We start from the raw sequence: 17,369 nt of genomic DNA, 5'->3' as shown, positions 1-17,369 counted from the left end.
CTTTGGAAGTAAGTTAACAAGAATTCTGAACTTTCAAAAAACTATGTAGAAATAAATATAAGAAACAGCATAAATTATCCTTTTATATAGATGAAGGATTAAATCTCAAATGGATTTATGTTCCATCTCTGTTTTCTTTATGATAAATATAGTAAAATTATGAAGAAATACTTTTCGTGCAAAAGAGAAAACAGTATTATGAATCATATTCCAATTTCCGCTACTACCCCACTTAATAATAACTTGCATTGCAAGGATTATTGAAATCTGAACATTTAGAATATAGATTGTTTTATTTACTATAATACTGTTTTAACTGTACACTGAGTTTTTCTATAAAACTGTTCTGTAGAATTTAGTTTATAAAGTCATAGCAAATAGTTAGTAAATAATAGTAATTTAATATGACTCTAACATTAATTAACTAATAATAGATGCAAGAATAGTATGGCAATTTAAAAATTAGTACTTGACGTTGATAAAAATTAAGAAGGTGAGAGTACAAAACAGTGATCTCGTATATTAAGAAAAGATAATTACGTGCAGCTGTCCCAAACTATCTTAAGTAATTCTGCTCAGGAATGTAAATGACCTTGACAAACCCGTGAGTATGCCTGAGCGATAGACAATAGAATTTAAAACAAAGGTTTTCAATTTAAATATTGGTAAGATACACCGAAGAGCCCATTTTATTATGACCACCCTCCATCTAATAACAATGGGCTCGCCCAGTAACAAAACCACTGCGTATGTGTGGCTGATGTTGGAGTATATAAAACGGTTATGCACTCGTCGTCGGCTTTAATAAACTTTTTTCTCGTTAATTAATGCACCACAACTGACTACCAGTGCAGTACTTGGCAAGCCACACTCTTTCATGACATTAAATTCTCTGCTTTATGCCACGTGACCAGTGCCTGACCACAGCCCCTCCTGCAGCTCCGTCCAGTCTTGGCATTTTCTTGCAGGAGGCAATGGGCTTCAAAATTTTTCCCTCCTCAGCTTAAACCTCATTTCGCGAATACTATTTACTTATTTCCTCAGATGTCAGGCCCAATTCGGGATTCACTCAGGAATCTGAAAAGAGCAGGGACAGGAATTCCCCGCTATATGCCAGAATAATAACAATAGTATCAAAGTCTCTCCAAACATAGAGCAATTAGCGATATAATGGGAAAAGCAGCTGATTTGTCAGACTTTGATGAAGGTCAAATCGTTATGGCTCGGCGACTGGGAACATCAATATCAGAAACGGCGCATATAGTGGGCTGTTCACGTGCAGTTGTTGTGAGCACACATCGAAATTGGTGTATGGATGGTGAAACGACAAGTCACCGGCCAGCAGTGTGTTATCGACAGCGCATTAATTCCAGAGGTGGTGTTGGTGTGTTGAGTTATGGCAAAGCACACGAGGGCTATCTGCCTGAGGGGAGGGATGCCTTGGTGGAGGACTTTCTTAGGGAAACTGGCTCGTATACACATTACACATGGGGAAAACCACAAAAACACCCATGCAGCCAGTCCAATCGTGGGATTCGAACCTCGGACCGAACTACCAGTGTTCAGCGACTTTACCGCTCGGCCACTGGTGGGCCATTAATTCCAGTGGAGAGCGGAGATTGTTAGGCATTGTTCGCCATGACTGAAGAGCTACAACAGCCGAAATCACCCCAATTACAACAGTGGCGACCCAGACAGTGTTTCTCAACACACTGTGCTGCGTACATTGCTGCATATGAGCTTATGCAGCCGGAGGCCGAAGCGTGTCCCTGCACTGACGGCACCTCATCGCCAGCTATGTCTGCAATGGGCCAAGAAACATCGAAATTGGACATTAGATGAATGGAAGAAAGTTTTATGATCCGACGAATCACGTTTTCTAGTCCATCACATCAACGGGCGTGTACTAATATGTTGATTTCCAAACGAAACCCTGGCTCCAGGATGCACAGTTGGACAGAGACAAGCCGGTGGCTGGGGTATTTTGATGTGGGCAATGTTTTAATGGAGCAGATTAGAACCCATAATCCCCATAGAACAATCCCTGACGTCTGTGCTCTACATAAACATCGTTGCAGACCAGGTTCACCTATTCATGACAACAGTATTTCCTGTGGGGCATGGTGTTTACCAACAGGATAATGCACCATGTCATAAGGGTCGAATCGTCAGGGAGGGGTTCAAAGAACATTCCAGTGACTTTCAAGTCATGTCTTGGCCTCCAAATTCACCTGACATTAAACCAATAGAGCATTTGTGATCCCACCTGGAAAACCAAATTCGTGTTGCCACGCTAGCCCCTCGCAATGTGCGGGAATTGCAGGACCAGTTGGCGAGCGCTTGGTATCAGATACCTCAGACTACCTATCAACACCTTATGGAGTCAATGCCATGGCAGTTGCAGGCAGTTTTGAGGGCTAAAGGTGATCATACATGTTATTAACAGGTGGTCATAATGTAATCACTCTTCGCTGTATATAATTTATAACATGTTTAAAATTTATTCTCTGCAAAATGTTTGATGGTTTATAATTTACCTTATTCGGTTTTGAATTTAAAAACTATTTGTAGTTTACAAGAGTGATTAAAAAAGTGTTTACACCAACTGTACAGTATTTTTTAAAATTTTCTGTCAGGCATCATGTTTACAATAATGCTGCTATTTCAAATTTTTTTTAAATTCCTAATAGTTTTACCTTTGTGTGTGGTTGCGTTTAAAATCTAAACAAATCATTCTGATTTTAATTCTAATCTTCTTATCTTCATTAATTTGCTTTATAACCAATGTAATTCTTTGTTAAAGATTGTTGTTTTTACATATTATTGTATTATAATTTTACTGTAACTTCTACTAGTCTTTAAAATTACTAATTTTTAAAAAATATATCTGCAGGGGTTTAATCAGATTCATTTATGCAGGAGGGAAAAACTGATTAGCTTGTTTTCTGAATGATTTGATTGTATTTTACGTATTAAAATATAAAATTTTACTGATATGTTATAGGTCTCAGATACCAAAGATAGTGGTGATGATGAGACGTCTTCAGAAAGCATAGGCAAATCTGGATTTTTGAAAAGCTTGCGGTAAGTTCAGATATTCTTTTAAATTCTCAAAACTTGTGTAAATAGCATATTTTAAGCAGAGAATGTATATTTTGTAAAATGACCCAGATTATATCAAAAATTTAAGAAAAATCCATTCTCCCTGATCTTTCGTTAAAGTGTTCGTTGTCTTGCATATTCGTTACATCTTTCACAACCTTTCTTCTTTCAAACAGTGCTTCTTCTGGACAAGTTATGGATTCATGTGGCCATACTTCCTTGGAATTCTTCATCCACAAGCATCCTTTCCACCATTTGTTTTCTTTCATGAGCTCTTTCTAAATACATGATCAAGATGGGAGGTCAGCAGGATTAAGCTGTCCCGGAATATATGATGTACTAAAAACAATTGATTTGGGTTAATATAGGAAGAGACATTGACAAAATGTGAAAGCAACTACTATTAAATAATTACCTTAAAAGCTGAAGTTAAAGACAGATTAGAACTGTGTTCATTAACTAGAACATGAATGTGAAATGCTCTAGAACAGAGGTAATCAAACTCTAATGCAGTACCCCATAAAAATGCAAATTACGCCCAAAAACAATCTTATGATCCCAATCATAGAGTCAACTTTTAGTTATATACCATCAAGCCATATTTTTTATGATTTTTATCCTTGCAAATCCGCTATAAATGTTCACAACCCATAGTTTGAATACCACTATTCTAGGAAATAAAATTCACCAATGGAAGATTTCTTCTTAAAAATAATTTTACCTGCACAGAAAAGGAAAATGTGGTTTTTCACCAGCTATTAGGACAATACATGATTTTCCTACTATGTCTCATGCTCTTTAGTGTGAAATTTCAAGGGTATCATGGTTTGAACAATGCAAATTATGCTACATTGGCTAGGAATACTGTAGATATGTCAGGATTTTATATCTAGGATAAGATATTTAAGCCCTGAATTGTGAGTTTTATTATTAAGAGAAAACCATGAAATTCCCATAAAATACATGCAATTTCATAACTAATTGACGGAAAGATATAAATAAACGAATTCTTATCAGTTATTCACTCAGAAAGAGAGAATGTTTTTTGCTGTGCTGAGATGGAAATTTTGTAAAAGCTTGGTTAAATAATATGAAGCGAAAAACCTCTTCCAGTGTAAACTTCTTAAACAGTTGGATTCTTGATGAAGAATTGACTTGCAGGAGTGCATAAAAAAAAAGAAAGAATACAAGGAAGCCAACTTCTGTTCAATGGAATGAAAAAATTTGAAATGTGGAGGAAGGCAAACAGACGAAGATTTATGATACACAGTAATACTAAAGTTAGATATATTACATATGATGAGGATGTTGTAAAATGGAAGGGATGTTGCCATCTCAGATTATAAAAGGAACTATATAACAACTACATAAGAGAATCAATGGAATTCATTATTGCATATGTTAAGCATATGTTTTTCCTTTCATCATTTACATTCCTGAAGGTGAAGAAATTTCCGTTCAGCCTACAAAACTGTAATCTTGCAAATGAATGAATGAAATTATTGCTGTAGTAGTATGTTTAACGTTGTTCTCCAGCATGATCTTTTTGTTATAATGTTAGAATGGAGGCATTGCACACAGTACCTGGGCTTTGAAGCGTGAATATAGTTTTGTCTATGAAATTTACGATATCTAAATTGAGGTGATGAAGAGGAAAAGTCATACTGTCACCACTAGCATGCAAAATGTTTGGCTAGTTTCAGAATTCTATTACATGCCCACAGTTCTTAAGCTTCTGAAATATGAACAAAAGTAATAAAATTTTTGTACTTGCTTTTAACCTATATGATTGTAATAGAATTATGGACGTTTGGAGATGTCTCGCTGCTTTGACGACTTTCAGAAAGATTTGGGAAAACATATTTTGAGGATCCTGCAACCAATTTTTTTAAAATCCATACTACAATATATAAATATGGCTGTAAGAGGTAGGATGAGTTAGTTGTCAGCTGTGAATTTAACGGTTCAAAGAGATCTAGCTGAGTTGTTATTTAGAGTTTACTGTGTGAAAGATTTTGGGAATTGACAATGTTTTTTATATGCTAAAGAGGAATTGCATAATAACTGCATTCTGTCTGAGCTGTTTCCAGCTACTTACAGCATTGTGTATGATGAAGTTTTATAATAAATTGTCAGTTTTTTCCTCCTTATCTGGGGCAATTATTTAAAGTGATGTCAATGAACCTGTAACTAGAACAAAATTTTTGGTATTGAAAAGATTTATGGCACAGTGTGGACTCAAAGTCTCCAAGATCGCTGACTGAATTTTTTTTATCTGATAGCCATTTCAGATGGATGATTGGATATTTTCTACAAAATGTGGTTATTGACAAAGAGAATACATATGAAGCATCACATTTTGTAGTCTCAAAATCCAAAACCTTCTCTAAACTACAGCAGCTGTGTGACATGCTGTCAGTAATGAGTTGGAAAGAATGAAATCCAAAGTAGAATATTGAGTACTGAAGAGAAACCAAAGAGAGGAAATACTTCTAGCTTATTTGTGAAACATTCTCATGTCACAGGAAGCTCTTCAGATTTTAATTCTTTTATAATTTTAAATTTCTTAACAACAGATCTTTCTCTAGTTGAACTAAATGGGGCAAATTCTTAAGATAATATTTTAAGCTTTTCAAACGTCATTTAAAAAACAGTTTTTGTAAAATTTTATCTATATTTTACCATTTTATAGAATTGTGTATGGAAAAAAATTGTTATTAGTTTCATTTTCTCAAACATAGTTAGGCATTCGTTTTCAGTTATAAAATTCCTGAAAAAAATGTTGGAGAAAGTTACGAACACTTTCAACAACAAGAAATTAAAGGTTTTCGTAAATGCAAAATTTAATAATTTCTGTTGATCAATTAAAGCAAAAGGTCCGATTAATAAAATGCTCACTAAACTTTCATTAAGTTCAATACCTATATATGCATAATTCTGTAGTAGTTTTATAAAATCTTATTAAAGTAAATTATTAACATTAAAATTGCAAAAATAGCATGAATGAAATAAATTATTACTATCATCCCATGATAATGATGTAAGAACGCACTTATGAACTTATGTTAAGCTAAAAGCAGAAAGAAGTATGAGAAATTTTTAAACTGTGCTGATGTAAAAGCAACCGTTAATAACTGGATTCATAAATTTATATCAACATAAAAATGGCTGGTCTTAAGTGTTAATATCAATTTCTAGACATACTTGTGTGGCTGTAGAAGAAATGATTCATGTTTTAGGAATACCAGCTATATGAAAAATTTGTAGAATTTCTAAGATTTATACGTTTGAGAATTTCTAAGTGTGGGAAAATTATTTTTACAGTTAAAATTACATTAAATTTACTTTTACTGTTATATTTTAGAATTTGTAACTGATTTGATGAACTGTTATTTTAATATGTGCATGGCATGATATAAGTTTATATTTTCATAATTTTAAACATATGTTAAAGAGAGAGATTTGAAACAAAATTTGTCTAATAGGTGAAAGAAACTGAGTTTGTAAGTTATTATTACTTTATACTTGTCTTCGTCTATATAATCTATTTTCTCTTTCATAGGTCAAAATCATTAGTCCTTCCAGATAATGCTCGACATGAGCCGAGGCCAGAAAACCAAACAATTGTATTACCTAAAGATTTTAATCCTTTAGCAACCCTATCTCATTTTGAATCTCTGTTTACATTCTTGTGCTGGGCAGGTGGAGGGAAAGTTGGAAGAGATGAAACTAATGTATGTATATTTTTTTATTCCCAGGCTGTTTTATTATAAAGGTAGATAATCTCTATTTTCTTTCTATGTTTCATTACTGATGGTAAATTATAAGTTCATGATTATATAAAGTTAATATTTTATATATTTAATTGTGTTGTTGATTAGTTTCTAAAATATCTTTAAGGATTTTTCCCTGTAAAGCTGTTCATGCTCAAAGTCTTTTCATTATATTTATTTATGAAACTTGCAATATATTGTAAATGTAAAGGCTGAATTAAGTTATTTTTATAACTGGTGACTATCTGAATAAAAAATTATAGGTAACTTATGATTGCAAAAGTTCTCAACAGTGAAGATAAATTTGGTAAATCATAAAAATTATGAAAATTTAGGACACATAACAGGTATTAGAAATAAAACAAGAAGGAGCTGAGTTAATTTTAATGACTAAGAATAGCAGCAAATTTAGGTAATTTCGGTTTCAGGTTTACTCGTATGCAAAATTAAGAGAATTTTTAAACAAAGGTACAAATTACAATGCCGAAGAATTATGCAAATATTCAGAGAGGAATATGTAAGCGTACACATGCATGTCTGTAGAGTTTGATTTTGAATGATATATAAGTGGACTAGGGTTTTTGGTAATTTGTGTACTCATACTCCTTCACGACATTCACTATATTCTCACAAGTGTTGGATAAGAGAGTATCAGGTAAAATGGGTAGCCACGAATATATGGATGATGGAATGAAATGGAGAATTGTCAGTAGGTTGAAAACAGGCCAATCAAATGCGGGTGGCTACATAGCTCAATGTAATGCCCAGTGTTGTCTGCAATTTACGGAAATGTTTTTAGGATCTTGGATCCATATCGAGAAGATCTGGACAAGGTTGACCATGATCATCAACAATGAATGAGGATTGTTATTTGGCATTTTCAGCAAGGTGACACAGGCCTGCTACAGCTTCATAGCTCTCATATGAGCTCTATGTGGCCACTGGAACCTGAGTTTCACGGTCTACAGTTGTCTGAAGGCTTCATAAGGCTATATGCCAAAAGACCTGGTGTTTGCATCCCGCTCATTGAAGCACACAGGATAGCCCATTTAGCTTAGTGCAGACAACGTGTACTTTAGATCAGATTTCAGTGGAACACCATGCTTTTTACAGATGAGTCCAAATTCACCCTGGACAATTATTCTTGGCGTATCTGTATCTGAAGACGTATCTGAATTTCTTATCGCCATTCCCCTCTGAGAACCAACCATCCATCCCCTCTGAGAAAACTGCCTTGCTGCAGGAGTGGAATCGACTGCCACAGGGACTGCTCAGCTGCCTCCTGTCCAGTATACTTTCACTCTGCTTGAACTGTCTGTCCGGGAGAGGGTACCATGTCCCATATTTAATTTATTTGCAGTTCTATATCGCAATGTGGATTTTGGACACCCTTCATTATGAGCTTTACTGATAATCCTGCAGACATAAAAAGACTTTTGAATGGCATCTCTTACTCTGTTATACATATATATATTCATACTAAATTTCATTAAAATCTGTCCATTAGTGTTTCAGAAATTCGAAATAATGTGTAAATTCTCTTAATTTAGCGCGTGAGCGTAGTTTGTAATCTGCAAACAGTTACAGCCCACATCTCCTGAGATTATATGACATGGGGTAGTTAATTAAGGCTTCTAAAATAGGTATTTTAATATATGGAGGTATGCAAATTTTTCAAAAATTAATCACTCACTGTTTTGTTTCTCATTATCGTGTGCTGTTGTTCAGGTACTTACTGCATCAGAACAGTTATACATATCATTTTATCCCTGATAATACTTTGCTAATTTTTGATAAAAGCTAAAAGTAAAAGCAAGAAAATTTAAATTCTGGATCTCTTTTTATGAAACAGTAAGTATCTTGCATACCATCAGTATTCTAAATTTTACAAATCAATTTGATGTTAGTGAAGAATGAGGCAGCTAATTTTTTTTTTTTTTTTTTTTTTTTTTTTAACCATCAGTGTTTCTGTCATAGGTTATTCAAATATGTAGCATTAGTGTACAGAATTGTTATTTTTGTAGAGATCAGTGAATTTGTGTAGTTAGAAATAAATATTTAACATTTGAAAATAAATGAAGTAATTTCTTAATTGTAGAACATCTTACCTTTAAATAAAATCTGTGTCAGTTTCAAGTGAATGAATGTCATTTTTTCCATGCAGTAGTACCCCAAATTTAAGTTGTTACTAGGACAGACAGCATAAGTGGAGTTGCATTGTTGAAATAGGGAGAATCCTACAAAGCAATTTATTTTCACCAAACAGATAAAGTCATATAAGTCACTTAGTATATCAAGAATATATTTTTAATTTATGCTGTTGCATGTGATTATTAATTTTTGGGAATGTATTTTATTTACATCATATTTCTAAAATTAGATAATCTTGCTGCAATAAGAGAAGACTGGAAATTTGCATCAAGTGAGATCTTGTCCCCTATTAAGTCCCTATCATACGTAAGCTATTTGATACAGTAAATTCTACAGAGTGATTCAGAATTCATCATCAATATTTGGTGGGGAGGTAGGGAATAGGAAAAGAAGGAGATTTCACATAGGAATGCATGGGCGCATATGCCATGTAGTAGGCCTAAATGATCCCAGTTCAATGATGGAAAGAACACATAAAAAGGAAGTAGTAAGGAAAAACATTTATTATCTTACATGTAACATTTTTTTGCATCGGTTTTACACACCTACAAGAGATGCTCAAACTGCTGACCATGTGCTAGAATATATGACTCACAATGGCATATACTGGTTCATGTTACTTCTGCAAAGTCACCTAGTTGAATGCCGACTGGTTACACACGTCAAACAGCTGTGCTTATGTATGGAAGTTGTGTACACACAGTGCCCTCTACACGACCATGCATTCGTCTGCACCATATTTTCCTATGTGAAATCCCCTTCTTTTCTATTCCCTACGTCCACACCAAATATTGATGATGAATTCTGAATCACCCTGTATATTTTTCTACCGGTTTTGCTCTTAAAATAGTGTTTCTCTCCCACTGTATGTTCAAAGTACTAGCACCGCAGATAGGGAATTTTATACCAATAGTTATCAATATCAAGACTTTTGTCATCATTATCTTTCAAAACTACAGCAAGCATCAGCTTTCTTGCATCTAGCAACCCTGTAGAAAAAACTAACCAGGGTATAGATAGCCATAATTGTTTCTGGTGTCATACTAGCTTTAGAAGCTGCTTGTAGCATGGCTGATTCTTGCTAAATGTTGCTTGTATGAATTAATGTTTTTAAGGATATTCTTCATAATATCAATTAGATTTAACCTTCTATTCAATTTGGAAATTTGCGGGGTGCCCCCCCCATAGGCATGGAATCAAATTTCTCTAGTTTAAACTTGAATAATTTTTGGAAAACTTTCTGTCATGAGTTCCTGAGCAATGGTATTCAGGACTTGAACAATGTTTTTAGCACAGAGTTGTAAGTTTATTGCCATTTATGCAAGTCCTCCAATTAATTGTGCCATTGTTTGGTTTTGGAGATTTTTTTTTTTTTATCTCAGAGTTTTAGTAGTAGTAGTCTTATTATCTTAACTGAAAAAGTAGTATTGACTCATAACATTTTCATAAGGATGTATGGTCTAGTCCTGATTTACAGATTGTCAGTCACGAAAATAGTGATATAATATGAGGCTTAGACCTGAACTCAATGATACTTCAACCTCAATACTGTGGTTGGTTAGGTTATATGAATCTAGCAAACCACACGAGGCTATCTGCCTCTATCAAGGGATGCCTTCATAGGGGATTTTGTAAGGGAAACTAGCTCATATTCACCTTTGCTTGGGAAAAAACATGAAAGACAACCATGCAGCCAACCCCCTTGCCTGGGATCAAACTGGGGGTCAAACTTCCAGCCTTCAGTGGTCTTAACCATTCGGTCACTAATGGAGCGAATACTGTGGTAAGTTAGCAAAGTAGTGTCATAGTCAGTTATAAATATGTTATATCTACAAAGAAGGAATTGATTAGCAATATGATCTTCCGGCTGATGTATTGTATTAATTCATTAATTTATAAATAAGCCTTTATGCCAGCCAGGATTGAATGCTTCACCACGTCAAGTTTAAAACATTCACACCGGCGTCGATATTGATGTTTTTTGCTGTGAGACAGCTTTCAAATTCATGCTTCATCTGGTGGAGCAGTGCTGTCGGTTATTCAGACGCTGTATGCACAACTCCTCGCCCAGTAACAAAAGTGTGTGCGCTTACTTTGCAAGTTGTGTAACTCGTGCCGTTTTTTCATCCTGACCTCTTATTTCTTCCAGTAAGTGTAACTAGAAAGGTGTTTGGCAATTGTTTTTTAATTTTTGCTCATTTAAATACTACATAAGATGGATAAGTGATTCAGTTATAAATTTTCCTTAGTGTAAGAGCTGAACTGATGACTACAAAACTTTCAGGTTTAATCGTGCTCTTTTTAGCTTTTGGAAAATGGGATATGTTTATATATTTTCAAGAGCTTGTTAAATACTTATTTACGAAATTGGTATTAATAATGCTTGACAATTTAGCGTTTGCAAAATAAACCTAAACTGTGAGTACTATTTAAATGAGTACTCGCATATCGCATCCCAGTGATTGCGGTTGTTGCATGTTCAAGTGAAAGAGTGCTGTAAAGCCCAATGACAACTAAAGTTTATTTCTTTTGATAAAAAAATTGTAAAAGGGATGAAGTCAGGTTACATGCAACCTTACTTCTTGGAAACTGCTGCCATCTCTTTTCAGTCATTGTCTAGTTATCAGAGAAAATGTTTTTCAGTCCCCATGGAAGAGTTATGCCTGCCTTTCATGTGCTTTTATGTATGAACAATTAAAGGATGCATTTGCAGCATGTAATATTGCTTTGTTTCCAAAAAAGTAACTGTACTTGCAAATCAAGGTTTTACTGTTTATGGAAGTGATGCTATAGGATTTCAGACTATACAGGCTTTCAGACAGTTTGCATTTGACTTAAGAGGTTAAGACCTGGCAATTTTAGTTCGGAAAATGAATGCTGCAGCGGCCGTCCATTTATTACAGATACATATGTCCTGAAGGGCCCACCAGCGGCCGAGTGGTTAAGTCGCTGAACACTGGTAGTTCGGTCCGAGGTTCGAATCTCACAAACGAGCTGGCTGCATGGGCGTTTTCATGGTTTTCCTCATGTGTAACGTGTATACGAGCCAGTTTCCCTTAGAAAGGCCTCCACAAAGGCATCCTTTCCCTTAGGCAGATAGCACTAGTGTGCTTTGCCGTTATCTCAATAAACCAAACCAAACCATATGTCCTGAAGTCCATTCTTGACTAAAACATCCATTAATGCTTTAAACATTCTAACATTTATTGAGGAACAGTGCACAATCATCTCATAAAGTTGTTCTGAACTATGGTGTTTGCATTGAGTTGGCAAACAGTTCCCTTCTTCATCATGTTTCTACAATGGATTTGTTTTTTCGGTGAACCATTCTGAGAAAATTAGTTATTGAAGATGAAGCTTGGATCCTCTATGTCAGTGGTTACTAACCTGTGGTATGCACATTCTGGCAGGTACATGAAAAATTTAACAGTAATGGCAGAAGAAAACAAAGTATTTTAATGAATACTGATAAAAAAAAAAGAAAATGTTCAGAAAATGTAAATTTTCCGTTCAATAAAAGGAAAGTAATTGCAAGAAATTTCATTGTGACATTCTTTGACCAAAATATGTGTGAAAGCAATGTAATTAGGTGTAACTAGCCCCCACACATCATTTATATTGCCCCTCTTTTTCTTGATCATAGTGGGCCCTATAAAACAGTTTGGCAGCCAATAATATTTTTAATGAAGCAAATCATCATGTGAGTTATGTAGCTGTCTTTCTTTGCAGTTATATTATAATCAAATTTGTTTGAGGGTGGAGATTTATTTTATATTAGTTTTTGTTCCTTTAGAGCTGCTAAATGTAAGATTTGTTTAAATAAATATGAATAAAGGGTAGAATAAAGGGAAGTAAAATTTCGCAGAGAACTAAAGGTATCATGAATAATAGCTCTGATCTGGCATCTGCACCAAGCATATCCAAAAAATCCAGCTAAGGGCTGGGATGAAGCTGTTCCTCTTTAAGAGAATGGTCAACTAGTAGTAAGAAAATCCCAAATAGTGGTCCTGCTTAGAAGAAAAGAATATATTCTGATGGATGTTAATGTGCATTTTCATTGACAAGTGATAAGGACTGCCCAAATCCTCTTTCTACAATACATAGGACACTTTTATCAAATGAAAGTATGAAATCTTTATTTTTGCATCATTTAGAACCCAAACACTGTAGTTAGAAACCAAAATTAATAAACTTTTTTCAGTGATTGGCTAAAAGTTCTGGTGTTATCTAATATCAGCTGACACAAATGATGAAAATATAATTGAAGAATCTTTCAGAATAACTTAATGTTACAAACAAAAACAAAAAAAAAAAAAAAGAAAGAAAGAAAGAAAAGAAAAAACTATGCAGTTGCTGAAAATTTAATAATGCTCGATGCATGCTTGAAGAACACATTTGAAAAATTAACAATATTCTTTTCTCAAATAATACAGTTTCTTAGAGAAGTAAGAACATGTCTCATGATTTTAAATTGATAGTAATTAAGAATAAAAAATAATCTTCCACCCCTCCCCATACATGGTGATGAAAGTGCCACTGTATTGAACCTTTCAAAGTGGAGTCTTAAGTTTTGTTTTAAGTTTAGTGTATACAAAGATATGTATTTATTCATTAAAAAATAACTATAGGTTTGATAGTTTACTGTGGTACAATGTTATTTCAAGTCTACTTAGGGATTTAGTATAGGCTTAGGTCTTCACAGCAGTAAAAAAAAGTCATGAATTCTTTTATTATTTCCTTTCTATTTAAAAGAACATAATATTCAAAACAATTAGGTACATTAATAATAGTACGTTTTAGTTTAAAATATTTATCACTGTATCTATTTGAAACAAATAATGTAATAATCAATATTTGTTTCATTTAATAATATTATGTTTTAATTTAAAATATTTATCACTGTATCTATTTGAAGCAAATAACATAATAATCAATCTTTGTTTCATTATATTTTCTGATCTTATTCATTGCAGTCTATTAATTTTATGGTATTGAAACAGTACTGTAGTAAGATATATTGCGAGAATAGGCTAAAGGACTAAGGGAGGGGGGTCACGATTCTGAAAGGGAAGGTTAGGGGCACTCTATAATATAAAATATTATTAAGGGATACCCAAGAGAGAAAAGTTTCGAAACCGCTGCTCTATGTAAATGTTAATTGTAATTCTTTGTAGTCCAGCCATAATTAGCCTCAAATACTTGAAATTGAATTTTACCTAGTTTCAAAGCTTCTGTTTTTTGATACAGTGATTTATAACTTGATACTTCATTTTAACATCTATGACTTGATCCTTTTATATTTATGATTCTTATGCTAGTGTTGATTTGTTATTTCAGGCATTGTAATGCTGTAAAGATTTTCATACAAACAAATTAATGTGTGTTTTTCATTATAAATAAAACATGTTGCTATATGTATAAATGAATCTCTAGTATTCAGTGTTATTTATATTTACAGAGCCAACATAGTGCTAGTGAAAAAATGACATTTTATAACCAGGTTAAAGATTTACTAGTGCTAGGATGTCTCATTAGTGAAATAGCTGTTGCATCTTACTGCAAAACATTGCCTGAAAATGCAGTACTAGAAGAAAGATATAATAATATTTTGAAGCTGTTAAGACTACATAAACAAGATGTACCGAGGTATGTTAAACTCCACAGAAATGTATGCTAGTATGTTTCTGTTGGTAATGTTTCCACTAGTGAAAATTTTATAATTTTAATTTTATATAAAAAAGATTGTAAGGTTCTAAATTTAGAATTCTTTTTGATGCCATACATTTTATTGCTAAAAGTATTTTAACTTATAATATTCATTATAATATTCAGTACAATATCGTGTGTATAGGATTTTCACAGGGCATTTAATAATCATCCTTCATGTGTGGGTTTGAATTCCAATTTTGTTGCTATTCTTTTGAATTTGAATCAATATACTGCAAACTGAATCATAGCTGAATAATATCCAATAACAGACATCATTTTTAGGTATTTTATTACATTCAGAGATAAGAAGTAGCTATATGCTGAAAAATAACATTCTGCCTGGCGAATTGAGAAAATAGAATTATGCATGTTGCCAGAATGTCTAAGATAAAAGTTCATGGAATAAAAATAGACATAAATGATGTTGCCAGTTGCAAAGGTACAACAAATGAAGTTACGCACAAGTTATAATTTTGTCTAGGTGAGAACAATGTTAGTAACTGAGTGTTTCAAAAGTAATAAAATATCATTCAAATGATAAATTAGGTATAAGTTATAAAAATATCTTTCAAATGACAAATTAACTATAAAATAAACTGAATTTTACATTTTGCAAAACTTTTGGAGCGATTTCAAATATAGTTAGGTTTATTAGGGAACTGCTGCGCTGTTCGCTATGACGATTATAGTAGCCAGCTGCCATATAAATAGGTATGTATTCGAGTCTTGGAGAAAGCATTTATGTTTATAATTGTCTATCCCCTTTACTGTGGGTGTAATATCTGTTGCCTCCTATGCTATTTGTTGGGCAATTTTCCTTGTGATGAAAATGGCTAAATGATTGGAAGCTTTGGCCATTCCCAGTGAATGATAACCATTAAGTATCAATCCATTCGGGGGGGGGGAAAAATTAGGAAATCAAGACTAAATTTTTGATCAATGAATTTTGTGAAAGATTTAGTCCTGAAAGTGTGAAAGTAAATTTTTATTTAAAAATTCAATCTAAATGAGAAGTTAATAAGTTGGTTCTATTCATTTGTCTTCCTCCCCAAATAAGTCCTCAATATCTTTTTGTCTGCAAATGTTAAAACAAATTTTGCAATTGGTATGGTCTCAGATACTGATACTTCATTGTTACATAAACATTAAAAGTAAAAGAAATACCACACTATGTAAAATGCTGAAAATTAAGAACTGATTGGTAATAAGCATTCAGTGTAATACTCTGTCATTTTAAATTGTAAAATTTCTTTAGTTTCTAAATTTAATAGTGCTTTTTTAACAAATATTATTAAAAACGAAAAGAAATTTTAGCAGAAACCATGTATGTCTCTGAGATATTTGTGACTATTTCAAGGAATTTTCTAATATAATGTTAGTTACTGGATAACATTTAAAGAGTGGGTTTCATTCTCAAATTTGTTTTACAGTTATGTTAAATATTAGATTTTGTATTATAATAATGCATCCTACATGTACTTCTCTCTTATTCTTACAATGTTGTTACAAAAGTGAAGTAGATTATATAGAAAATTGCCTTAATTTTTTTTTTATTGGTGGGGTCATTAAAAGTATTGAATTTCCATGTTAGAAATGTGTATGAACCTAAGTAAAATTACACCTGCATAGTAATTTTTATATTCATGAGTCATGCATCATTTCAGGAGACTTAAAGGAACTCAAGTTTCCATTTAGAATTTAGTTTCTTGTGATCTATCTCTATGCTCATTAAGCTTGTGAAGAACTTCTTTAATCTTCTTGTGTGTGTATGTATATGCACACACACACACATATATATATATATATATCAAAGATTGAATTAAATTAAATACTTTAATAAATCGAAGTAAATTTCCTAATACTTGCACTCAGTAGCTGCAAAGTAATAAAATAATAATTTATTTACTAATGGATTATTGAGTATATTATCTCCTTAGATAAAGTTATTAGAATTGTAGTTGAATGAAGTAACTTATTCTTATCTTGAAAAATATTTAAAAAAGAAACTTCAATCTGAATCATGAAAAAACTGAAATGGAAACTTTTAAAATGAAAAATTAACTGACAAACCAAGTAATTATCGTCATTGATCGGAAATTGATTGACTTTTCAAGGAGAACAAACCAACCCCTGATCAATCAACAATAATTAATAAATGCGAAAGTGTTTCGTCTTTTATATATATGTCTGTGTATGTGTGTGTGTACATGTGCACATGCACAACAAGGTATTAATTTATTTTAAAATTTTGCATATGGGTCTATGCTTATAACTATGTAGATATAATTGCTATATATTTATGTAATTTTTTTCATGCAGGTCTTTTCAAAAAGTTATCCAGCTTCTTTTGCAAGTCGACTCCTCATATCATCAAGAATATGAGGAAATCACACCTGTTCCATCACGTTATCCACCAGTGTCTGCATGTGGTCTTCCTCTTCCATCTGCGCATCAGTTACTTTTATCCCATGTTCATACAATACCATTTCCACATTACTTTCCTGATTTGTATTTGTTTCTCCTGAAACTTAATCAGTTTACTGCTGAGATTAATTTGTTATCAGAAATCACTGATGAGAATGGAGAGAACAGGAAAAAAATAGAAAATCTTGCTGAAAAAATGGTTTGTGAAAA

At 33.0% G+C, this 17,369-nt stretch overlaps 1 protein-coding gene across 3 annotated transcripts in view; it reads left to right on the top strand.

Annotated features, from left to right (window-relative positions):
- Window positions 1-17,369, top strand: part of Wdr81 (WD repeat domain 81) — a 236,664-nt gene that overhangs the window by 119,952 nt on the left and 99,343 nt on the right. For all 3 annotated transcript variants that reach the window (XR_015038979.1, XM_085809249.1, XM_085809250.1), the window contains exons 10-13: window positions 3,005-3,084; window positions 6,665-6,836; window positions 14,485-14,672; window positions 17,055-17,358. Coding sequence is in view for 2 of the 3 variants with exons in the window: in XM_085809249.1 (XP_085665375.1) it covers window positions 3,005-3,084; window positions 6,665-6,836; window positions 14,485-14,672; window positions 17,055-17,358 (744 nt within the window). In the remaining variant the exon portion in view is untranslated. The remainder of the gene's footprint in view (window positions 1-3,004; window positions 3,085-6,664; window positions 6,837-14,484; window positions 14,673-17,054; window positions 17,359-17,369) is intronic.

Source organism: Stegodyphus dumicola, chromosome X2 (genome assembly GCF_044657685.1).
Source record: "Stegodyphus dumicola isolate Sdum_Otavi_A_Nest chromosome X2, ASM4465768v1".
NCBI classification, from domain to species: domain Eukaryota; kingdom Metazoa; phylum Arthropoda; class Arachnida; order Araneae; family Eresidae; genus Stegodyphus; species Stegodyphus dumicola.
This window is presented reverse-complemented; position numbering and strand designations above follow the sequence as displayed.